The 26,487-nt window shown below is 41.2% G+C and overlaps 1 protein-coding gene across 3 annotated transcripts; it reads right to left on the reverse strand.

Moving 5' to 3' along the window:
• Positions 1-5,382: 5,382 nt before the first annotated feature.
• On the reverse strand, positions 5,383-26,442 carry setd1a (SET domain containing 1A, histone lysine methyltransferase). 3 transcript variants are annotated; one of them, XM_088332255.1, is made up of 21 exons: positions 26,427-26,442; positions 25,457-25,601; positions 24,735-24,833; positions 24,388-24,658; positions 23,469-23,596; positions 23,164-23,396; positions 20,998-22,600; positions 19,675-20,616; positions 18,951-19,106; positions 18,018-18,099; positions 17,816-17,952; positions 17,698-17,731; positions 15,315-15,492; positions 15,186-15,220; positions 12,340-13,559; positions 11,263-11,617; positions 10,949-11,130; positions 8,585-8,695; positions 7,800-7,919; positions 7,575-7,712; positions 5,383-6,422 (listed from the first exon to the last, which is right to left on the reverse strand). In XM_088332255.1, the coding sequence occupies exons 2-21, from the start codon at positions 25,592-25,594 to the stop codon at positions 6,249-6,251; spliced, it is 6,336 nt and encodes a 2,111-aa protein (XP_088188381.1). In that variant the 5' UTR covers positions 25,595-25,601; positions 26,427-26,442; the 3' UTR covers positions 5,383-6,248. The 3 variants fall into 3 exon arrangements, with proteins under 3 accessions (XP_088188381.1, XP_088188373.1, XP_088188389.1); XM_088332247.1 differs by having other exon boundaries at positions 26,073-26,439; XM_088332263.1 differs by lacking the exon at positions 26,427-26,442 and adding an exon at positions 26,343-26,416.
• Between the last annotated feature and the right edge of the window lie 45 nt (positions 26,443-26,487).

A 26,487-nucleotide genomic window follows, 5' to 3' on the forward strand; every position in this document is an offset into this window, starting at 1 on the left:
CTTTAAATGATTATGTTCGGTTATGCGCTCAATACTTGGTCTGTAATCATTTTGCAGAAATGACTGTTTCAATGCGGCCAATCAACCTGTGGCCCTGCTGAGGTGTTATGGGCACCCAGGTTGCTTCAATAGCGACCTTAAGCTCATCTACAGTGTTGGGTCTGGTGTCTCTCAGTCTCCTATTCACGTTATCCCACAGATTCTCTATGGGGTTCTGGTCAGGGGAGTTGGCAGCGAAATTGAGCACAGTAACACTATGCTCACTGAAACATTTACCAGTGGTTTGCCACTGCGAGCAGGTGCCAGGTCGTGCTGAAAACTGAAAGCTTTATTTCCATAAAGCTTTTCAGCAGATGGAAGCATGACGTGCTCCAAAGTCTCCTGAATAGCAAGCTGCATTGACCCTGCCCTTGATAAAACCCATTGCACCAATACCAGCATCTGCCATGGTGCCCCAGACCATCATTGAATTTGTACTTGAACCTGGAATTCAGGCATTTTGGCATTTCCTTTACCCCAGTCTTCCACCAGACACTGGCACCTTGATTCCAGGAGGACATGCCAAATTTGCTTATATCCGATAAAAGAACTTTGCTCTACCGAGCAACAGTCCAGTGTTGCTTCTCGGTTGCCCAGGTCAGCCGTTTCTGCCACTGTTTCTGGTTCAAAAGTGGCTTGACCTGGGGATTGCGGCAGCTGTAGCCCATTTTCTGCACATGCCTGTGCACTATGGCTCTATATTCTTCTACTCCAGACTCAGTCCACTGTTTCCTCTGGTCCCCACAGGTCTGGAATCGTCCATCTCCACAATTTCCCTCAGGATCCGGTCACCTGTTCTGTTTGTGCAGCGTTTTCTGCCACACTTTTTTCTTCCAAAAGACTTTCCACTCAGGTGCCCTGATACAGCACTCTTGGAACAGTCTATTCACTCAGAGATTTATTTTTGTGTCTTACCCTCTTGATTGAAGGTGTCAATGGTGGCCTTCTGAACAGCAGTCAGGTCAGCAGTTTTACCCATAATTGTGGTTTTGAGTAATGAACCAGGCTGGGAGTTTTTAACAGCCTCAGGAATCATTTGAAGGTGTGTAGAGTTAACTCGTTGACTCAGAAGATTAGGTCAGTAGTTCGTTGAGAACACCTTTTTATAATATACTGATTTTTTTTAGATCGGAATTTGGGTTTTTGTCAGCTGTATGCCAAAATAATTCATATTAAAAGAATAAAAGACTTGAAACATTTCAGTTGGTGTACAATTAATCTATAATATATGAAAGTTTCATTTTTATCATTACTATCTATCTACCTTGGTCATATCCTTCAAGAGGGGTGACTAACGGCAAGACAAACACATACAATAACAAAGAAAATAAAAAAAGGGAAAGAAATAGCAAAAACATTTTTGGACCATATCATTACACTTTGGAAAATAATGAACTTTATCACAATAGGTCAATTTTTTAAGAAGGAACTTAAAAAATATATATAGGGTATTTATATTATTATTATTATTATTATTATTATATATTTATATATATATATATATATATATATATATATATATATATATATATATATATATATATATATATATATATATATATATATTTCCTTGATGATTGAAATAAAACCGTCTCGAAGATATCAGTTTCCTACAAGTTGTTGCTCCAAGTCATCCGTTTTATGACTTAATGGACCTAACGTTGGCCAGATACAGTGTCCAGAGCTGTGGTTTTTCCCAGATGCCGCTTGATTCGCTTCTGGAACCCCAATGATAATCCACTAAGCACCTGAAGGCCATCGCCTATATATATATATATATATATATATATATATATATATATATATATATATATATATGTTTCAAACTAAGTGTCAGGTTTACCATACTTCTCATATTCAGTTGCACCACACAATACAGCAAAATCTAGCAGTCAAAATATTACACAGTCTCCCATTAACCTGAAAGAAAACTACAGTTTTGTTGTTGTTTTCTTTTTTATTAAAACATTACACACTAAACAAAGTATTGGCTGAACAAAAAACAGCTTTAATGTGGATGCTGTTGATATGTGATAATCAAGAACAATACAATACATTGATGGATTATAGTCCATGTAGGTACACAAAAAAATATCTGAATGTGTTTAGCTGTGCACTCAACTATGGACTCTACTTGTGGGGTATGTGCAGTTTATACTTACATCCCTACAGTGGGCAAAGTCTAAAAATATTACAGCATGAGGTGGCGGGTCAAGAGAGCATGTGGTCTTTCCCTTTCATCAAATTTTCCTTCACCAGATACAGTTTCACCGAGGTCAGTGGTTATCTTTCGAAACTAAGAGAGAAATGGGAATGATATAAGCAGAGGCAGATTGTTAGCTACAAACAACTCGGAAATGCTTTTTCTCTGCCACTCTCCCTTGAGGGCCAGCATATCGGAGTCACCGCTTCACTGTAGATGTTGACACTGGTGTTTTGCAGGCACTATTTAATCAGGCTGCAAGTTGAGGACATGTAAAGTGTCTAGTTCTCAAACTAGACACTCCAATGCTTTTAATCCTGACCTCTTGCTTTGTTGGTAAGTGGGGCCTCCCACTTCTCTTTCTACTCTGGTGGGAATCTGATTGTGCTTTTCTCTGTAGGGAATAGTACACACAGTTGTGGGACATCTTCAGTTTCTTGGCATTTTCTCACATTGAATAGGCTTTGTTTCTTAAAACAAAATAGACTGTTGAGCTTTAAAAGTTACTAATGACTTCTACTGGCCACTCTAAAAGTGTAATTGTATCAACATATGTGATGCTCCAAATAGTCAACTAGCTCAAATGAAGGTCATTTTTATGGCTGTTCTAACCAGCTAAACTGTTTTCAGCTGTACTAACAGTATTGTACAAGGGGTTTGTAGTCATCCATTACCCTTCTAACGCAATTAGCAAACACAATGTACCATTAAAATACTACAGTGCTGCTTGATGGAAATGGGCCTCTATACACAGATGTATATATTGCATTCAAATTAAATATTTGTGGATAAAACAGTCATTTACCACATTAACGATGTATAGGATGTTTCTGGGCAGCATGGCGGCGCAGTGGTTAGTGCTTGTGCGGCACAGTTCATGTCATGGGAACCTGTCGTGGGTTCAAATCCAGCTCCAGACTTCCTATGTGGAGTTTGTATGTTCTCCCCGTGCTTGCGTGGGTTTCCTCCGGGCACTCCGGTTTCCTCCCACATTCCAAAAACATGCATTTCAGGTGAATTAGCCGGTCCAAATTGTCCCTAGGTGTGAGTGAGCGAATGAGTTGTCTGTCCCTGTGTGCCCTGCGATTGGCTGGCGACCAGTTCAGGGTGTCCCCTGCCCACTGCCCGGAGACGGCTGGGACGGGCTCCAGCCCACCCGCGACCCTAATGAGGATAAGCGGTACGGCTGATGAGATGAGATGTGTTTCTCATTATTTCCATGTTATCCTTATTAAAAAAAAAAACACAAAAATAAGTATATTCTATGTGACCCAGTACGTTTGAATGGTAGTGTATATATCTGCAGCTTTTGTGTTTCCCCTCAGCTTTAGGTTCTATATAGTAATCTATGTGGTTTTATCTTCCCAGAATAAAAATAAGATTTTATTATGTCCATTTCGAACCATAAGGACGTGTATGCCACAAGCTCGTGAGTAGTCGGCAGATCAATAGTACAAAACACTATCAGCACTGTTTGAGTTCATTCCTGCTATTCTACTTTGGTCAAGGTTGCAGCTGAGCCGTCTGTGATTGGACCAGAAGCACAGGTCAAAGTTCATTGGCGTCACAACCATTTCAAGCCAACAAATGACAAACCTAATTTAATGTTTTCACAAGCGAAACAAGTCATATTAGGTGTATTGAGGAACACTAACTTTGTAATGAGGAGTAGAATACTTCTTCCTAATATTTTGGTGGGACGATCCTCTGTGTTTCCTCAGAGTGAATTTACTTAGCTCAGAGGTCCCTAAACTATTTCCTGTGAGGGTCACATCACTTTTCTCTTATCTGATGAGGGACCAGGGTCAGTTTGGAAAACAAAAATTGCAATTCTGGGGGGGTCCAAAATGTAAAAATGTATTGTTTTCCAGAAAGCAACAATAAAAAAAACTATGATTTTTTACGGAACAAAAGTCAGAAAAATAACTCTTTTTAAATTCTTTACTGAACAAGTCAGAAAATAAATATTATTTACTGTGTGAAATAAATAATAACCAAATTACACCCTGTGGGTTCGTCAATGGAAAACTTTGTTGTGCTGTGTAGTCCTAACAAGTCCAAGAACAACCAAATTGTGAGAGCACTGGACCACCACTGGTATAGATTATTTGTGAAAAGCCAGATTTTATCTCATTATCAAGCTATTTTTAGTCACAGTACCTGAGACGAATGTTAAGGTTGTTGTGCGTGTCACGTTACAATGACAATCAATTTTATTCCATACTTTTATTTAAATATAAGCATTGTGACACATTTATTGTCATTGTAACCTGTGAAAGGCACTGCAAATTTAACATTTGTTCTGTGATGAGTATGATGATGAGATATAAAACCATGCCGATTCTAAATTTGTTATTTCATTCTCTGGTAGTCCAGTGGTAATTTTGGCACTCCCACCACCCCTGACCCCGGTTTGAATTCTGTTACGACTAAAAACACGCAGTTTGAGTTATTTTTTCGGTAAACAATAATGTACGTCAAAAATCTCTCTGGTATTGTTCAGGGGTCTGGATATAATATGGAGGAGGGCCATACCCGGCCATAATTTGGGGGACCACCGATTTACCTAATAAACCCCACTTGCTAATACATAAGGAAATGGTGCCACATTATAGTGCAACTTGAATATGTTACAAAAGATGAGCAGTGACAGCACGTGATTCGCTGTAGCCCAGAGATTGTTTAATACATTTATTGGTGTTGAAATCTAACTCTTGAGCTACAAATTTCTTTTTTAAGTATTCATTTCACAAAAAGGCACATTTTCCCTAATCTTTGTTATCAAAATAGGGTTTGGGTATTTTTTTTTTTTTAAACATGACTAGGTTACTTTTTCTAGCTAAAGCACTACTTTTAGAGAATTTCTACCATCTACTAATGACACAGAAATGTCAACTCATATTCATTCACTAGTTGTGAAAATGAACTAGATGCATCTGGTCTCAAACTGAATTTGTCAGAAGCATATCCACCCAAACATTAAGGCATAGTTTTTTTCCATTCAAGGTCAGATTTCCTCACTTCCTGTTAACATTGCCGCAGCGCAGGTGCGTCATATCACACCCGGATGTGGTCAATGGTCACGTCAAAATAGATTTCTCTTGGCTCTTTTTACTCTCAAACAAAAGAAAACGTTTTCTTTAAAAAATATTTTAATGCACAATAAAGGGTCCAACGCATTAATACAAGATTTCAAATAATATTAAAACAAGGAAGAACCGTACAAAATAAACAAGTTGAATGTATGTACATGTGTCCTGGCATGAAGAGAAAAGGGGAGTGGGAAGTGAAAGAGTGGGAAGGGATCTTATTTACAACTTAGTATGTTTCTACAAGAAACAAACACTTATTTACATCCATTTTCTTTTGTTATCACTATATTCTGTAAAGCAGAAAAAGACTTTTTGCTTTAGTCTTTTTGCTACTAGACAAATACTTTGGACAAATTGCCTTTTTTTGTAATATCCCCTTAGTAAAAATGGTTTAGTAACTCACTTTTTCATACAACACAAAAAGAAAAAAAAGTGCTAGTTAAAAACTGCAAGCGCACGGGGACAACAAAACCTACAAGAATTTGGTGGAAAAAAATTCCAAACAAAGAAAATGACACACAAAACAAGACGGGCACTAACTCAGGACAGGGAGGACATTTTGTGTGTGTGTGAATTGCAGATAATCTGGACAACAGGGAAGCTTGAAACACTATTCCATAACAGTAATATTATATAATACTATCAAAAAATCCCAAAAAAGGAGAAAGCTTGTGGAACAAAGTGGAACGTGTGGGAGTCAAATGTTTAAAACCCTGAACTTGTGTTTACTCCTTTGTGCGTGGATCTAAGTGGACCTTCCAAACTGAGGCCATGCCCAACCCCGGCACTCATCACAGAGTGACGAGAAGAAGTAGGATAGCTGGGTGGAGAGGTGAGGGTATAGGGATAAAATCGACACCAAAAGTGCAAGGTGTGGACATGTTTTTTCTGGTGGTGAAATGGCGGCAGACGTGTTAGTTGAGCGTGCCGCGACAGTTTTCTGTGCCACACAGGCACGGGATCTTGTTTTCCTCCAACGGAAATTTGTAATCGTACGTGATTTCCTCATTGGCAGCGATGGGCTGCTTGGAGTAGATGACGATCTTCTTCTGGGACTCAATGGTAATCACCTTGGCATAACAGTTAGGCTGAAAATAAAAAGAAAATGTCAGAGACTAATCGCAAATGTGAAAAATATTTACGAATAAGTAATTTTCACGATAACCCTAGCCCTTATAGGCTATCGCAGGCTAAAGACCATGAAAAAAAAAACATTGCAATTGATCGAGAGTGGTGTCAATTGAAAAGTCAGAAGATAACGGCCATATTGGAAATCAGTTTACAAATCTGTTCACTTTAAAACGGGTATTGTGGGGCAAAACTAACAAGGATTGTCAAATGACACAGGAATGCTTTTTGGCTGATTTTTTTAATCTGTCTGCATTATCTTGCGTTTTGGAGTAAATATTTTACACGGTTGGATTCACTGGACTATTGTGAAAGTAATGAGACCATGTTCACGGAGAATTGTCAGATCAGAGTGTGTTATTGGTGAGCTATCCCGGCTTTATAGTTTTTGGATATTTTGTTTCAGATTGATTGTGATTTTTCTGTGATGAGAACATTTTAAAATGACCGTCATATCTTGAATCCCATGAGTTTAAGCTGATGTGTGGCATGACATATTTTAGTGACTGGTGAAATCGTGAAGACGTGTATTTGCTCCTAAACAGTCTGACGGCCTGACAATATTCTCACAAGCCAGCCCAATAAAAACATCAACAACTTGGTACCGTGACTAAAAATATGAAGATGAGCTAAATATTTTCATGTGTGGTCTGCATCTCTATTGGTCTAGTGGGTAGGACCTGCCACATTCGATTCCTGTTGCATTCAATGTTATGTAATTGTGATCTGTGATATATTCAGACGGATTAATCAATGCACTAATACATTACTTAATTTTTGTGCAACCTGAGCCCTTCCTGCAGATTTAGTTCCATGGTCCTTATAGTTCACTGCAATTTGTATATAAAAACAATATCACAAAAGACTATCTTTGGAGGTGCATTTCATAATCCAGTGTGCCTTATAGTGCGGAGACTACAGTAAAACATGCATGTCTGGTCAACCGGGAAGTGAAAAATTATCCCTAAGATTGAGTATGTGAAAGAGTGGTTGTATCTTGTGTGCCCTGCTATTGGCTGGCAGCCAGTCCAGGGTGTCACCTGCCAGCTGTCCAAAGTCAGCGTCCCTGCAACACTAGCCAGATAAATAATTATTGGACATTATCTACTCACCGTGCAGCAGTGGTTGATAAAACGAGCCAAGTTCCCACACTTTGTGGCGTCGATGATTGTGTCATGGTCCACTCGGAACAAATAGCTGCTGCCAATTCCCTGCTGGGCGTAGCGCTTTTCACGATTGTCCGCAACCATCTAGACACACACAAACAGATACAGACACATGTTACACTGATTAAGGTTGGAAACAGTGCTAACTTGACACATTCAACCAAAATTTACCTGTCTTATGTTCTGACCCACGTACTCGATAACCATTTCATCTGCAGCAATGGCCTCCATCGCGAACAGACCCCACTCGTGGATCCTGCTGCGTCCGAATCGAAGTTTCTTCTTGCGGAACTGCGCCACCACATCAATCAAAATTAAAAATTGATGTAAAATAGTGTTTCGTCAAAAGACAGGCAGTCCCCTCGGGCTAATAAAGCACTCATGGAATCCCCTTGGCTCCATCTCAGCATCGGTACAGCTTGCAGTCTTTTCTAAAAATGTGTGTTGCTTCTATTTTCTCCTGATATAGCAAGTGTCAAACTCACGTTGCGACTTGAATAATACATCCAGTTACTTTATGGAGTGGTTCCATTTATTTCACATATAAATATAATTAAAGAATATTGGTAAGTTACATCAGGCTCTTTGAGGACTGCCCTGATGCTTATGTGGCCCTGAAAATTAGTTTGACAGCACCATTTTATATGATGAAGGTTTACTGCTGCAGATAAAGAAAACGATGACACAAAATATCAGCTTAATGCAAATATTGAAAAACAGATCTAATAAATAGGCCAGTATATTTTTCCAGCATCTTTTTTTTGTATGCCAATGATGCGATGTGTGTGATATTTTTCTGCATGCTCTTGTTACAAATGTGTGCAGAGTGTGCAAAAAATCATTACAGCAACATGGGGTACTTGAAATGATGTATTGAATATGTGTTTTGTAGTGATCTAAAAATTAGAGTCCTTTGTGGAGTGTGGTTAATGGCAAACATAGATGTAGGCTTGTACCTTTAGCTGGTTGAGCTTGAGCAGGTCAGAGTCCATGACGGCCGGCGTGCCGATGACAGTGAGGAGACGCCGCTGTTCGGAGCGTCGCTCTGACAGCACACGGTTGGTGCCCTGAAGAGAAAAAAAACATAAAATCATGTTATCAGATGGCCTTGAGGTGAAGGGAAGCAAAACACCTTGGCCTCAAAATAAAGACTTGAGTGAACTTGATGAAGAATTACTGACCAAGTAGATAAGCACGCCAAAAGATGTCCCATGAAAGTAAAATGTTTAAAAACCAGTGAGGAAAAGATAATCATAAAAATATGTAGTCTACTCAAATGTAAGATAACACATCAGGCAACCAATCGAGCTTGCCTGTGGCCAAAAACAGTTCTTAAGACGAAAATAATTCAAACTGAGGAAATACAAAATGCACAGGCCCATTAAATGTTTAAGGCATGAAAATGGGTCAGGTGTTAAAAAAAAGTGAGATGGGTGTGGAGGAAATATGTTCCGGGAGACTGTAAGACCCAACAAAATATTGAGATCTTTTGACCCACACTGTGTCTTAATCATCTGCAGGGGGCACCACACACATACACCTTGAAGATTTTACAGGAAACCAAGATAAGCAACAAAGCCTGGATAACTGAATTATGTTAAATCTTAATTTTAGCTCAAGTGGTTTACATGAAAGATTTCATTTAGCTTGGTTCATTTAATGTGGTGACAAAAACTTGCAAAGACGGTAACAATGAAGTCTTTGACAGGTGTCAAATGGTATAATTGGGTCTATTTCACATTTCCTCCATTGCCAAAGAGTGAAAAGTTAGTTCTTTATTAATGATCAATGAAATATTTACTTAAATCTTACCGGAGAAAGCTATGTAAGCATAGAAATGTGTCGCGGCTGCAGAATTGGCATTTCTGTGTATGCCAAAGCATATGTGTCCACCATCCAGCTCATGGGACGGCCATTCAGGCATTCAATCATACGTCTATGCTGCAATATGCACTGGCTCTTTCTCCTCTGTGGAAAGCTCACGATACCCCTTTCAAAACATTTTCTCCTCGGGTCTACAAGATTCGCGTAAGACACCCATTTTGACTTAAAAACAGCGAATTTTGCTGAGAGGAGATGGTTAGTTAAAAGGTTGTGTTAATTTTTTTAAACAGGGCACAATCCAATTGACTCAAATTTAGATCCTGAGCAGTCACTTTTTTAAGTTAATTGAGGAGAAGCTGTTTTGATATTGTATGGAACTTCTTATCACTATTAATTCCCTTTTACTCCTTAGCTAAGAGAGTAGAAGGATGAACAGTTACTCAATGGGGGTGAGAACACAAAATAAAATGGCAACTGCACAATTATAAATGCCTTGTTAATGAGCAGTGTGAAAAAACTATAATCTAAAATGTATTGTGCTGAACAGGGGGAAAATCTCTCTTCACCTAAGTACTTAATTTTTTTTATGAAATAATAAAACAATATTTACAGTTATTGTACAGTAATAACTGAGTGGCCCACTTTTAAGTGGATCTTAAGTGGACAGTCCATGAAACAAAGGAGAGAATATTATCCAAAATTGTATCACAAGTGCCTCACCATTGAGCCTTAATCTTTAATTAATTGTTCAAACAGTTCGCATTCAATTATTTTCCACTCTGATTAGTAAATCAAAGAAAATGTTTGTAACTCTTGCAGAGCGTGACACGATTTCATTTTTTAAGATCATTCCAAAATAATAAGATTTAGCATTTTCTAACTAAATTGAATCAAAAAATCAGTAGGGCGTAGCACCTTAAAACAACCACCACAAATGAAGTAGATCATTGTCACATCACTCATGCCTAAAAACAACGTTTGGCTGCAATCTTGTGGGCAAAGTTACACACATTACAAAGAATTATTAATGGTCTAGTATTCAATTATAAGGTTGGAAATTTGGGGTTTTAGTAAATATTAAATATGGATGATGTATAAACCGTATTATAAACTACAGTCTAGTCACAGAGAAAATATGTTTGAGAAGAAAGAATGTTCGTACTGTACGACCTTCAATGGAAGAAAGATTTTGCCAAAATAATATCCAAGTTATATGGCCCAAGTAACGGTCGTTCAAGAAAATTTACTTCCTGCATTCTGAAATAGGGCCCAGTTGCTAACCCACACTGATTTCACTAAATACGTTTCACTAAAAAACAGTTCAGGGTGTCCCCTGCCCACTGCCAGAGGATAGCTGGGATGGGCTCCAGCACCAGTGCTACCCTACTGAGCATAAGCAGTGTAGATAATGGATGGATGGATGGACGTTTCACTAAATATGTTTCTGTGTAGTGGCGTGTTGTGAAATGTGCAAACGTGCAAGAGACTCCTCTTACTGAGCTATCAACGTTCTCCACCTCCCGTATGACTTGCTCAGGCAGGTCCAAGTCCAGATAGACATCCTTCTCCTTACGGCTTATGGCATAGTATCCTTCACTCCTGGCGCAGCCTGTCACATGTTCGCGAAGCTGTCCATCGGCATTCCTCTTTTTCCGTCGAAGGTTTGGCAAATTGGTCAGTGGAGCTTAGCATTAAGAACAATAAAGCATAACAGTGTGTGTGTGTGTGAGTGTGAGAGAGAGAGAGAGAGAGAGAGAAAAATACACTTAGTCGTGTAACAAGAAGCCACATGGTTAAAGTGAAAGGATATCAGTGTGCTGCACCCAGTGGGTGTCATTGAGCCATTCAGACTTGTGGTCATCTTGCAGTAGTTTCTCATACGTAGACTTCAGCAGCATCAGGTCTTCAGCGTCCAGCCCTGAGTTCCAGATGTCGTATAGGATGGTCATCTGCTCAAACTCGCTGCGGTTCTCGTATTTGATCGCAGGGGGCTCAGGAAGCTGTTTGGTTTTGGTGGAAATCATGCCAGCTTCCTGCAAGAACAGCCGTTCACTCTTTCTCACGTCCTCCACTGTCACCGCAGCGGAGTCAGCCTCTGAATCGGTGCTGGTTAGCTCGCCGGACTCCAGCTCCTCAACATCCACATCCTCTTCTGCATCAGAGACCTGAAGACAGTAAGACAATGTCAAAACAAGTCTACTTCTGGTACTTTTTTGACACAATTTATCAGTTAAATGACACAGCATACACTCAACATATGGCTCTACATGCACACTTGTGCTATTAAGGAAGATGTATACTGCTTACTAAATAGTAAACAATAAAATGGGAGTGTGCTTTTTTTACATGGTACTTCTATTTACATCATATGGTGTTCAAAACACTTTACCATAGTCAACCTCATGCACATATAAATACCAATGGGTTCTCTTGTCATTCATTCCACTGACAGATCCAAAGAGCAAAAGGTCAGAGAAACAAACTTGGCCAATGATGAGGATCAAAACATCAACATTATGGTTGTGAGATGAGTTAGAGATGCACAGACTGTACATCCTCAGCAAGGTTTCAGCACTAATCCCAAAAATGTACCAGATTCACATAAGTATTGTCTTTGGTAGTGTAGAGCCATAAAAGCTGCCTAGACGGATAAAAGTGTCCCCAGTAACCAGCCCTTTGAGAACTTGACTGACGTTAGCAATAAATAAATAAAAATAATTTCTTGCTAATGACCTAACTGCTGCATAGGAATTTTATGTTTCGGGAATTAATCAAATTAAAATCCCCTTTCATTTGCAATTCATGTTGACTTTTTATATAAATGCAAAGGGGGTCATTTTTCACATTTTTTAGCGGCAGGAGATTTAAATGGGTAAATTGCACACACCTCAAATTTTTGTTTCTTTTGTTTTGTGGATGGAGTCTCTTTTAGTTGCCTCACTGATTGGACCTCCAGATTCTCCTTGTCTTTACTTCTCCTCTTTTTGGTCTTTTCAAGCTCCAGCACTTTGTTTGCTTGCATCCTCTTGATTGGAGGAAGTGATGCTGTGGCTTGGCTGGACTCCTGCGAAAACAGGCCCAAGTACTCTCCCGTGTCAGCTTTGGAGGGGAGAGCTTCACCAATGACCTCCTCAGGTGCCTCGAGGACCCCAGAAATGGTGTTGAGGTCGGCTGGGAACAGGACAGAAGATTCCTGCTTGGAAGTTTTCTTAGAAGCAGGGGTTGTAGTGAGGATTGGTGGTCTACAGTAGTTGTGCTCCATTAAAACCACCATGCTCTCTAAGCTCATGATGCGCAGCAGAGCCTCGTCTGAGAAGAGGCCACCCTCCAGCTTCTGCTCTTCAGCCTCATCTGACGTCTCCGTCTCCTCCGAGTCACCATCGTCAGGATCCATTTTCAAGGCCACGTCTGCAAGCACCGACAAATCGGTCGTGGAAGCCGAGGCCAGCTGCAGCAGGCTAGATGCTCCCAACTTCTCTCTGAGTCTCAACCTCTGCTCCTTCTCCTCATCCTCTTCTTGAAGAGAAGTAGGAATGTTGGAGGTGCGGGACTTTCCACGGGGTCGTTTGCTGATGACATTTACAGAGGGTGCCTCTTCAAAAGCCATTTTACACATGGAGGCATGGTCCAGAGGGAGGTTCTGAACAGTACGACACACAATGAAAGCGGGGGTAGTCGATTTGGGAGAATCTTTGCCCATGCCCCGTTTCCCGGAAGGCTTTGTAGGGGAGCCCCTTTTGGAATCCTCAGAGCCTGGAGACTTTATGAATGGCGGCAGGATTAAAGCATTACCCTCACCAGGTTTGGAAGCGAAAGGAAGGAGCTGGATGGTGTGAGCTTGACGTGGGCCAGCAGATACACAACTGTCCAAAGGTTTGGTGGGTGAGAGGGAGGGCACTTCTGCTGGTATTTGTGAGGGCGGTGAAGACATAGTTGTCGGCAAGGATGACGGCATATTTTTGCTTTCGTTTTCCTCAGTAGAGAAGGAAACGGTCTTTCGTCGCTTCTTGAGAGGAGGGACCAGGACAACGGGGGAAGGAGGCCGGGGAAATGGCGGTGACGGGGGTCGCTTGGAGTGGGCTTCTGGTTTGTTGTCCTTGGCTTCACCTGGGAGAAATGTATAATTTTCATTAAGGCCTCATGTTTGAAAATGTGTGTGGGAGCTTCGCTCATCTGTTCTCATCTTTGCCCAACTGTTTTATCACAGTCAGACAGTTTGGAATATTGTTTCGATTACTTGAATTTCCTCACTTACTTTGCATTTCCTTTTTTCTTTTGAGGAACACCTAGGGTAAAACATGCTTCAAAAAGGGGCAAAGCCAACCAGAGCTGCTTGCAAGGTTTGCACACCTTTTTTATGGCTAAATTAAAGTACTTTTAAAAACACTTTCAAGGGCATTTTTTTTTTTACATTTTTCCAGTACCAAAAAAAGGGAAAATATCCAGGACTGATCAAACAAATATTTTTTTGCTGACTTTGCTGACTAAAAGGTTGCTACGGCTTAAGGCAAGTTACATTCAAGACCTTCAAAGACTATTTTAATGCCACTGAAATCAACTTTAAGACCAAGTCGACACAAAAACCATTTGAAACAAAACAAAAAACACAAATATTTCTTACACACAATACATTGCGCCTCGTACACATTACATAGCACAGCTTTTAGCCATGGCGAAAAGCGTTTGTCAGACATCCACTTTTCATTAAACTGACACTTTCCCATGATCCAAAATAAACATCTCTGTCTGAAGTTGCTATATGTATTGTGGGTAGACCTAAGACAAGCGTCTGTTTTAAAAGGCCCGACTGAAACCACATCACCGTATTTCATCGTTGTTATTGTGATCACGCAATATTGCCATAAAAGTAAATTTGTGAATTATTTAAAAAGACAATTAATAAATGTTACTAAATATTTTTAGTTAAAACAAATATAAATCTTAATAAGGTGTTCACATTTTTCTATCCTCCTCTCTCGATTTATGATAGCTGACAAAACCTCTCTCAGTGAGGAGAGAGCAGCTATTTTGGAACCTGTTTAAGGATGCGGGAATCACTGAGAAATAATCAGACAATAGTTTACCCAAATGAGATTTTAAGTTTTCTGAATTCAAAGGCGCTCATACAGTACTTGTGGTATTATGGTAGGACGGTCTGTATTGTGTGCAGTCATCACATACACACACACCACATTATTTTCAGTATTGTAATGTGTCGTTTTGTGAGGGTTCTGGATTACTCTTCGTTGTAGAATAATTAAAATAAACACATCCAGTCTCTTTTTGGAGCGTTATAATGTCGGAAGCTGTTTATTAAACACACTTAACTTCAACTCACACTCTTCGCTCACGTCGTGACACGCCTCACTTTCTTTGCATACAGTATTATAGATGGCTTCCATTTTACGTTTAATGAGAGCCGTGTTCACGATCGCGTGTTGTTGGGGAATAAAAATGCCAAAAGGCTGACTAACAACGTTCTGCTTATCTTTCCTATGAGCAAGATGAGGCAAAGTAACGCACTGCTTTTTACCGTCAGTAAAGATAACGACATTGTAACAGCGGAAAAAATAACCAGTAAGATTACACCGTTACTGGAAAAATAATGTTGTTACGTAATTGCGTTATTTATAACGGCGTTATTCCCAACACTGTCCGTAATTAACAAAGCTATGTCCTTTTCTTAAAGGCTTTGACAAAAAGTTACTCATTTAACATTTTAAGATGACTTACCAAATTTGAGCTCTGCCTTTGTTAATATCTTCTCCCTGATAAAAGCACAAATGCAAAAAAACTCAACGTTGTTTTTGGGCAACAATACCAAACAAACAAAAACACTGGATCAAAAACATTGTAACAAACCTGCTGCCTTTTTCAACTGAGCTGTCTATGGGGGACTCATCCATGGTCTCAAGTTCGTCACTGTCATGCATCTCTCCTTCTTCCTCGGATGAAGATGAAGATGAGGACTCATCTGAAGAAGAACCCCCGGAAGAGGAAGAGAGGCTCTCATCGTCGCTGTCGGCACTGAGAGCATCGTCTAAAAATAAGCAAAACACCTTTTTGACACGGGATTTATTATAGGTCATTCGCTTCTGACACTAATAATTGGAGAGACAACCCATAAATAAAACAAATGAATTACAGTGAGCAACCTTATGGGGACTTTATGGTCTGGATTTTTTCCCAGTTGGTATTGCTTTTTATGAAGGTAGAGTTACAACAAAAAATTGCATCAATCATGACACCTTTTACTGTGATAATTGACTGATTATTGACAATCACTGAATAGCAATTTATCATGGCATTAAACAAGTATTATTTAGTGTAACTTTTTGAGTGGAATGCTAGTGTAGGGTCGTACTTGTGGGAAGAACTAAACTTTTCTGGAAGGAGATTCGAGAGTAGTTTCTATGGGAAATATATTCGTAAAATGCCTGTTAAGACAGGTCTGTTGTCTTTTTGTTTTGTTTTGGCAGGCGGCTTTAGCTCAGGAGGTAGAGCGCTCATCCGTGTTATATGTCGAAGTGTCCTTGGGCAAGACACTGAATCCCTAATGACCCCAATAAGCAGGTAGGCGCCTTGCATTGCTGACTCCTTATTGGTGCGTGCGTGCGAATGGGTAAGTCTGAAGCACATCGTAAAGTGTTTTGGGAGGTCTTCCTTGACTTGAAAAGTACTATATAAATGCAGACCATTTAACATTTTGTTTAACTAGAGAACAAATAAAGCTATGAGAAAGTCTTGGAATCCAAGTACTTTAGGGTTTTTATTTAATTAAATGCAAAAATAATTTTTTAAAAATTTTCATCGCAATAAAATACACAGTGCAGTCTTTTATGTGGACAAAACTATGACGTGAGAAATGATCATGGATCAGAAATACCGGGGTCTTAGGAAAAAAAGTACTTAGTTTTAAATTATTTACAATATTTCCTACCGCAAATGGCCTAGTCTTAAAAAATAGCACTTTAAAAAGACGATTTATCCTAAATATTCAGGTCTAATGGGTTTTACGTATTCCCTATATTTTTTTAGGTTTATCCTTTACATCAAACCAGTTTCTTATAATCTATCAAAAGAGTCTGTTTAATTATGAGCATTAAGGCATGTACACAGTTTTACTCATTCGGGATATTTATATGCTGCACTTGTGGTAGTGAGAAGAATGATACATGCAATTTCCAGCTCACTCTTATAAAAAAAAAACTGAAGTGTATTTGTTTATTTCTCCAGAAAATTTCCATTTTATTTCCCACCTGCACGGCAAAAGTGCTATTTTATTAATAGTGAAAGCAACAGTTGTATCTTGTATCCTTTAATATGTACTGTACGCCTGTGCTTATGGCAAGCCAAAATAAAGCACACCTTGTAAACAGACAGGACGCAGTAATAGAGCCTACTTTTAGAACGTGAAAAAAGTGTGGTACTTCGTTGACTCTGTTGAGTGATCAAATGAAATCCTTCTTTAATTTATGTAAAAATAAAATGAAAAAACAGCATCTATTTCCGTAATGATATCGCTCGTTCTTGTTGAAACAACCCCCCCCCCCAGGCAGATTACTTGCAAAGTTCGGGTTATTCGTTTGACACTAGTCATGTCAATGATTAAATCAGATTCCTACGATAAGTGCCCAGGCAGTTCTCCAACTGCTTTAAATATACTGACGATGGATGCAAAAATCGACAGAACTAATTAATAGAGTAATGTGTTTGGCAGCAGCTATACAAACATAGGATTTTACAAGAGTAATCATAACAAGCTCGGTGGCCTTGGGGGTATGGCGCCCGCCCCGAGACTGGGAGGTTGTGGTTCAAGCCTCGGCCGAGTCATACCCAAGACTTAAACATTGGTACCCGTTGCCTACCTGCTTGGCATTCAGCATTAGGGGTTGGAATTGGGGGATTTGGTGACCTTTTTTCCTCACACTGAGGTTTTTGAGTTGTTCCTTGCCCGCATGCTGGTTTAAGATCAGGTAATTGTGCAATTGTGTAATTGTAATCCTGTGCAGTCCTTAGAGACATTTTTGTGATTAAGGGCTATATAAATAAATGTGACTTGACTTGACCTAATGACTCCCAACACCTGAGTTGGGTTGAGCGAGGGGGCTGGGAATCCCCTCCTCTGAATCGATCTCCCAAAAAGAGTCAGAAATGACTCTTAGCCACCTCCCACTAGGGGGATATGGCTGTGGTATATATATAATCACAACAACGATAATGCTTATGAAACAAATATCCTTACCATCAGACTTGTCGCTCGCCTCCACTTCATCATCCTGGCAAAATGAGATGATGTGGCCATCAGAAAAGTGACATATAATTCTACCTTTAAACATTTATTAAGCAGCTAAACATCAAACCTTTTCGGAGGAGGAGCCATCGGACGTCTCCTCTCCCTCGCTGTCAAGCTCCCATGGTTTTCGACTCCTTGGCTTCTTTTTCCTTCTCTTGTTATCTCGTCCCGCTTGGCCGGTGTCTGACACTCTCCCATCAGGACCTGAGAAGCAGGCAAAGTGTCAAGATAGCACACATCTGGAGCAACATGCCATGTGTTCGGCAAACCTTCATCCTCGTCAGGCGGCGTTGATGGTCGCGGCCTTTTCATGTCGCCATCCGTTAGCTCTTGTGGCTCTTTCCTCTTTACCTATAAAAGAATCATTATAATAATAATAATAATCATAGTATAATTTAAAGGACCGTAAAATTTGAACTACAATGCACACCTGATTATAAGCCACAACCAGTATATTTTTAAAGGAAAAAAACATGTTGTACATACATAAGCCGCACCTGACTCTAAGCCGCATGTGCCCACATTAAAACACGAGATATTTACCGAGAAGGACAGTAGACAGAAAGAGTTTTAATAACATACAGTACCTTAACCCTTAAGGTTGCGACGACCTGCTGGTGGGACGCCGGATGTTTGGTAAAGCAATATGTGTCTGTATAATGTCACCAGTCACTGAGATAAGTCATGCCACATATATTTGGAAAACTTAAACTCTTGGGATTCAAGATATAAAGACCATTTCAAAATATACTTATAAGAGAAAAATAGCGATCAGTCTGAAACAAGATACCCGAAAACCATAAAGCCGTTGTAACTCACGAGTATGTCCCCTGGCAGTCAACTTCTTTGAATATCCGCAAAAATAACTTTGTTACATCAAGGACTATGCATAGAACCGTGTAAAATATGGACTCCAAAACAGACGATAATGCCGACAGATAAATAGGAATCCGTCTTAAACAGTTCTGCTTCGTTGGATGTTGCCTCTTGTAATCCGTTTTTTTACACATTATTTCCATTTACAACTAAACAGACTCAATATGGTAGATAGCGCACCCCTTTCGATTGACACCTTTTCTATGATGAGGGTCTGTTTATGCTAGTTTAATTCACGTAAAAGCGCCAAGTTACATTAAACTTGCGTCTTCCTCGACAATTTATTCCACATGTCTCACTCTTACAGCTGGCGGCTGTTAAATTACCTTAAAGGAAGGAAGCCTGAGTGCTCCCCGAAGGGAGAAGCCCTCCACACCGCCGCTTTTCGCCCAGTCCACGAGTGACAACAGTGGCTCACGAGGTCGATTCACCTTATCCTCCTTTTTCTCCTCTTCGCGCATGGCCGAAATTGTCTGGAATGGCTGGAGACGAAAGAAATGAATGTAAAAGGATTAAAGGACCAAAAAGACTGCATGCATTAAGCATCACTTGGGAAAAAAAACATCACTTAACTCTCAATTGTAAAACAGTTAAATGAGCACCACAAATATTCTTGAACAAATGGAAAACAAAAAAAAATCAATACATCTACACTGTACTGTACAGTAAAATTATTTCTTTGAACATAACAAGATTGTGCAATTGTCAAACAACCTTGCGCCAGGGACACATGAGCACGACAGACGCATAAAAGGGCTTTTCACAGCAGGCAGCTGATCCATGACATAGAAAGATGTAAATAGGCCCAAAAACCTTTGGACAGTAACATACTCTTCATAATCTGGGATCTTCACGGTACGCAATTAAATTTGAAATCAGAATAGAAATAAAGTTCAGACTTTGAGGTATAGTTTGAGGGAGTTAATAATACCTGACCGAGTATCTCGGTTGGTAATTTATATAAAGGCGTGACAAGTCAAAATGACATTACTAGAAAATAGAGGCTAGAAAAGAATAAAACATTTATTTACAACTGAGTTGCTTTCTTACTTTGGCCTTAGTTTCCTTCCTGTCCCACCACTCATCAAAGGTGGCGAATGCAATGTTCTCCACCATCTTGCGGTTCAAGTCTCTCTGCATTATGCTTTTCATCTCCTGGATAAGCGTAGCCAGCGCCATCTGCACGGTGGCCTCGTGAGGATTCTCTGGCACCAGGGGGACTTCCTCTGTAGGGGTCTGGTATTCCCCACCCTCACCCGGCGGAACTGTGCCATATGCGGGCGGTGGCATGTAGGAGGGGTATTGTGCCGCTAAGATATGTGGAGGCCATGTAGGGTGTGGAGGTGGGAGGTGGGAAGGAGGCGGAAACGGAAGCATGTGAGGTGGCATAAAACGGTGATCCTGCTCATAGTGCGTGGCTGCTCCGCTGCCCTCTTGTTCCATAAATGGGTGGTGTGTTGGCGGCAGCGAGTGTAGATGATACGAGGAGTAGTCTCCCGTAGCAGCCTGGCCTGCTGTGCTATTAGAAGACGACAAACGTAGCTGGTGCAGGCGACTGAGCATGTGCGTCTGCATCTGGAAGGACATAGGTGCCCCACCAGTGTATTGGTTCATTAGTTCCATTGAGCTGGCATAATCATACATGTGGTGTGGCATGGCTGGAGGATACTCTGGGTGAAGCTCCATGTGGGAAGGTGGCGGTATACCAGGAGGCGGAGGAGGATGCAGGGAGTAGCCTGGCGGGGGTGGGGGTGGGAGATGAGGCGGGTAGGAGGGGATGGGCTGTTGCATGGGTGTCCCAAAGTGCTGCGATGACTCCGAGATCGATGGCGGTGATGAAGAAGATTGGTCCACTACAGCCTGTGACGGCATTGCTGCCTGGGAAGATGGCGAGGAGGTGATGGAAGGCTCGTGGGTGGTGACTGTTGTGATTGTCACCTCCCCCTCCTCCTCAGATATTTCCATGTCTTCCCCCGAAGAACGAGGCGACGACTGAAATCAAACAAAGATTTCGAATGACTGCAATTATTCAACCAGGTGGAAAGGGAGAGAAATATTTAAAATGACTCCATTATTTCAGAAATTCAAAAACTTAGAATTTATTATTTCAAGGATTGTGAGATTTAAAATGAAAAAACCTGCATACGATGTTCTCGTGAATGTTTTTGCAAATGTATTTTTAAGGAAATTATCATATCCTACACATGATGTTTCTCACAATAACTGATACTTTGCATACAATCTATCCGTTTAAAATCCTTATTCTGTGTCAGTCCTGGGATTAACAGAAAAATGTATGCTCTCTCATAGTGATTAAGGAAGTAATGACAAAAATAATTATATCAAAAGATGGCTAAAATGACCAGCAGTTACCTGATTTTGTCCATTGTAAGGTGGTGTGTGCGCCCCAGTCTTTTGTAAGTTAGTGTTCACATCCAGCGCCAAAACCTCCAGATTTTTGTCAGTCTCAGTTGGGCCAATCGGTGGAAAGTCCTTATCTGGGCTTGGAACTCGAGGAGAGTATGTGGAAGTGGGTGGCGTAGAAGCTAGTGGCTCGATTGTCCTTTTGCCACCATCCGCCCCTTTCCGTCGGTCCCTGAGGCTGTCTCGCTTACGCTCCCCTTTTCCCCGCTCCTTGCCCTCCAGAATGTTTGCTTGTTTAGCGCCAGTGCCGTTGCCTGTGCGCCATCGCTTTGTCCCACCTTCAGAGTGTGTACCCTTCTGTTTCTCTTCTTCATCTTCCTCATCAGACGCTAGGAAGGAAAACTTAGCTTTCTGCTCTTTAAGGAGCATCTCAATGCGGGAGTCTAAGCTGCTGCTGTGGTAGGCAAAAGGTAAGCTTTCATTAGTACAGTCTGGTTCAGGAGAAGCAGAACCATGTCTGCGGCCAGTTGACGGGCTACCCGAGGTGGCAATAAATTGGGGGAGAGAGGTGGTGGAAGAAGTAGATAAAGAGGCACTGGAGGAATGGGAAGGGGACAAAGGTGGTGGCATCTTAGATGGGATCGGTGGCGTGCTAGGACAGCGTTTGGGCTTTGTCCACTGCTCTTCTTGAGTGGGAGTATCCTGGTTAAAATCTAGAGCTCCCAGGGTCTCAGCCACAGCTGCAGCGATAACAGATGCTGGTGGGAGTGGTGGCGGGGGTGGAGGATGGGGTGGCGGCAGAGCACCTGCCAAGGGTGTGGAACCCCTCTCCTGCAGATTTGTGCCCCCTAAACGAGTGGACGAATCAATTCCCTGAGGAGGGACTGGGGCAGGTTCTTTGGATGTGGAATATGTGGAGTAGGACAAAGAAGGCGGGGATATGCTGTTAGAGGAGGACCGGTATGAACTAGAATTGTGTCTTGGGTCTGAGTTGCCAGGGTTGTCGCTTTCCCGCTCCCGATCCCTGTCACGGTCCCGACTGCTCTTTTTGCGGCTGCCGTGATGGTTGTGCGAGTGATGGTGGTTACGGTGCCGCTGGTGGCTGTGCTCGCTTGACCGTGAGCTGACACTGTCCCGGCGGTAGCCCCGCTCGTCCCGCCGGTCTGAGTGGTGGTGATGGGAGTGATATTTGGAGGAAGAGGAGTTGGTGTCCTGCTGGTGATGGTAAGAGGACCGCCTGGAAACACCTCCCCTCACCCCATAGCGCCCTCCCAAGTCTCTGTCGCGCTCACGCTCAGTCATGAGAGGCTGTTCGTACTGTGACCCCAGAAGTGGAGGGGGAATGGCAGAGTGGTGTGTGTGTGGGGTGGGTCCACCTGAGTTTGGGTAAGGTGGGTAGCAGGGTGGCTCATTAGGACGGTAAGACGTTGGCGGGAGGTATCCGGGACGTCCTCGGTGGTACAAGGAAGGTTCAAGGACATCCTCAGAGTAGTGGGACCCTTTAAATCCGCTGCTTACAGTGGAGGACACCGCAGAAGAGGATGAAGAGGAAGGAAGCATGTCCTGAGGGGGATAACCACTTCCCAAATTGCAGGCATTGTAGCCGCTGTGTCTGTTAGCAAGAAATATAAGAGTTCTTTAAAAATAAAAAAAAACTTGAATAAAATAAAATATAAATTGTTGAAAACATAACTACAAAAATGAGATTGTCAACTGACCTCATTTACAAAGACCGAAAACAAGCAGTGTGTCCAAATACTTAATTTTGCTTTCAAGCAAAGTCAGGTCAGGCACCAAATAATTATTTCCAAGTTGAATAAGAAATAAAATAGCTATAAATCCACATATAGATTACACTTTGGATTTCACCCTCAGAGGATTAGGAGTACTATGGATAACTGTTGTATTGTCTGGCTTGACTTGTCTGTCTGTCTGTCTTGTCTTGAATGCTTTATTCATTTACTACAAGGCCCTGGGCAAATGTACTGCAAGCAGACTGATGGCAATAATATACCAGATTGCTATTAAAGTACCATGCACCTTCTACACAATTGCTAGTACCACAAATACTATTTTACGTTGTATATGTGGCTGTTAGTTTAATTTTCAACAAGTCACAATGACACCATATGATTTGCTGATAAGCTCACGACGCCAGCTAAGCCAATAACCCACCTGTTTCCGGAATAGCCAGACTCCGCAGAGAACGGTGTTCCGCTCTGTGATGACGCTGAAGACCCTGAGGTGTAACCGCCTGTCATAGATGAGGATAAGGGTGTTTCCAGGCGCTGCTCGCCGAAACCGGTATCTGTTGAGCCAGGAGTAATGTTTCCAGATTTGAGGGCTTGTTGGACGCCCGCCGCCAACGCTGCCAACTCGGTGGACAGTCGCCGTCTGATGTCGGCAGACTGTGACAACAGAAAATTTCTTGTTAGAGAAGGCAAGTAAAGTAACATTTGTATTTTAATTCCGAAAGATACCACATCTGATTGTTGTGTTGGAGTCTGCGGGGTGAGGCAGTCAACTAAGGCCTTGCCACTCAAGGGGACAGTCTGAGGCGTGTAGGAACCATTCACGATCAGGTCATAATACTTATGCCTCTGTTGACCTAAAATCATAAATTATAAGATATTCTTTCTTAGTACGTAGAAATATGCTTATTGAAAAAGTGAGCACTCATAAGAAAATTGCAGTGTATTACATATTTCAATTCTTCCTAACTCGGGGGGTGAGTAGGGTCGTTCAATCAATGAATCAAAAAACTGTCTGCGATCAGTTACGAATCGGAAAAGCCCCCAAAAATAAAAAAAATAAGACAGGACAAATAATTCATGGAAAACTGTGATGTTTATGTAAAACACTTTAAACATATCCACTTGAACTGGGAACAAGCGAATTAAGTGTTAGCATAGACTCGTTTCATTTTTGAGAAAAAATAAAACAAAATAAAGAATTGTGATGTCATGACAGCATATGAAAACAAGGTTAAAGGCTGACATACAGTAGTCTCAGACTAGAAGTCCATTTAACGACCTGTAAGTAGCCTTTCAACAACTTACAAGATACAAAGTGAGGCAAAACGCACCCAAACTTGTGATTTAAATAAGGCAAGAAGTTTCTAAGGCTGCTCCATTTTTCCGCACTCTTATGATCCCTTTACGTGAGAATTGCACAGGCACCCTTATCGTTGAGTTTTTTTCCTCAAAGCGAGCTGCGGATCATGGGTGACCTGAACCGTAGACATCAATTTGAGCGGATCATTCATGATCTGTTGCACCACTAAGGACCTACTGGTTCACACTCTAATCTTAGGCTTTAAAGTTATTCTGTAAAATATAGTGTTTTGTCGGTTAATATAATGCAGAACAATTGGTACCGGAGAGATCTCCATAAGCATACCTTTAATGTCCAGCTGTGCGTGTATAATATTGCCCATGACGGAGGTGTTGTGCAGCTGCTTGACTGTGTCCTTGGCACCACGTGTGCTGGTGAACAGCACCCGAGCAAGGCCTAAATGCTTTCTGGTCTTCGGATGGAACAGGATCTCCATCTCTTCGACCTCGCCGAACTTGGCACACATCTCAGCCAAGAAGGGCTCCTTAATGTTGTCATTGAGCCGAGCAAAAGTTACCTCCTTCAGGGGAATTTGACCCACGTAAAACTCGTCGAGCTGTGAAGCAAAGAGATAAAAAATCCTTAGTGATACTTAAAATAGAGTGATGCTTCGAAGTGTATAGCCATCTCACCTTAAACTTTGGCACCGGCAAGACCATCTCTGTATACCTGGACCATAATCTGCGAGGTCTTGGGTCCCGCAGCTCCCCCACAGGTGGGAATCCAGAGTCCTGGTGACATTTTTATACATGAGTTATTGGAATGGAAAGACAGGTAAACCTACACTGAGAGACACGAAACGTAACAGTCATGGACCAATTACAAATGACGATAGACCTACCAGTGAAGCAAACTAGCTGGGCTTCTGATCATGTATCATTTATACAATTGGATTGAATATCTCTTTTAAACATTGGAGACTTGGTTTTGAGACTTGTTTTCAAACCAAGGTAGTGTCTTAAACACAGGACAAGTTTTATTTTGTCCCTCTCAACCGCTAAGCCCTGCTTCTGGTGTTTGTCAAACTCGTGGAACTGTACTTTCATTCATAACATTTATTTCATACTTAAAACATTAAATCTTTTAACAGTAGTGTTGATACAAATTAAAATGAAGATCAACATAGGTAACTGAACAACAAGTTAGTATATTAATAGACGTCCTGAGAACTGAATAGATTTAAGTGAAAGCAATGAACTATTTGCTAGAATACCAAAAGGCACATAAGCAGAGATAAAAATTCACAAACACGTTTTTTCAACGTTGCCAGTACCAAATACTGCCCCCAGTATTATAGAATAAGGATATTGCAATGAAATTAAGCATAATATAAGTTATTTTTAAATATACTCACAGGTACGCTAAAATGGACCCCATCATATCTGTAGATCTTCTGTGCAACCCGTCTGATGGCAGGATCCTGGACCAGTTTGAAGCTCTTCCACTGCAAACTCACAGCTTTTTGTGTGTCTGCACTAATGTCTGGATCCATCCTGCAGCTGCCAAAAGGTTTGTTTACATGGTGGATAGGGAGGAAAATATCAACAAGCTTTACTTATAATTAATAACTACATGATTATCTTAAATACTATGAAAAACCTAAATTAGATTGGACTGGCGTTCGCTTCTCCAGGTAAAACGCTGTCAAAACAATGAAAAAGTTACGTCACAGAGCACTCGTTTAGCTGAGCTAGCTATGCTAATATGCTAACTAGCAGCAAACAAACACAACTTTGTTTAATATTAGCACAGAAATACGAGATTAAAATGAAAAAAACTTGAATCGGGTTGTCAATCAGATGACAAATCTTATGTTATATGCTATAAGTGCGCATCACAAAAGGTATTAAATTTGTTAGCTTTTTACTGCTAATGCTAAAGAGACTGTCGCGAATGTTAGGTAGCGCTTAGCATAAGCTTCATGTTGGGAAATCAAACTGGTCGGTTAAAACACATTCTGCAGTCCATACCATATTATAAACAGTTGTCTTTTTCTCTATGACTCTCCGGAACTCCGAAGTTTGGTTTCCACACAAAAACACAAGACGACCAGCGCCGAAAGTCCTAGAACGCGCTCACTCCGGGATAGTAGCCCGCCCGCCGCCAGGCCCGCCCGGGAACAAGAAAAACACAAGTCCACCCACCAAAACACAAACGAGACAGTTCTGAGCCCCTTGCTGAAGTGAAAGAAGTGGGCGAAAACGACAACACTGGCATTCCGGTAGATAGTCAATAAATACCCGAGCCCCGCTGGAGCACCGGAGAGTTGTTTTTGGCCTCTAAAATGCCAATATTGTGCAGCGAGCGGCCATAGCGCAACAAACCTGAAAACCTCGCCTGTTCTCCATCAGTTTAAGCGAACGCAGGAAACTGATCCTGCAAGCA

This window comes from Urocampus carinirostris, chromosome 1 (assembly GCF_059441175.1).
Source record: "Urocampus carinirostris isolate Australia breed hairy pipefish chromosome 1, RoL_Ucar_1.0, whole genome shotgun sequence".
Lineage (NCBI taxonomy): Eukaryota > Metazoa > Chordata > Actinopteri > Syngnathiformes > Syngnathidae > Urocampus > Urocampus carinirostris.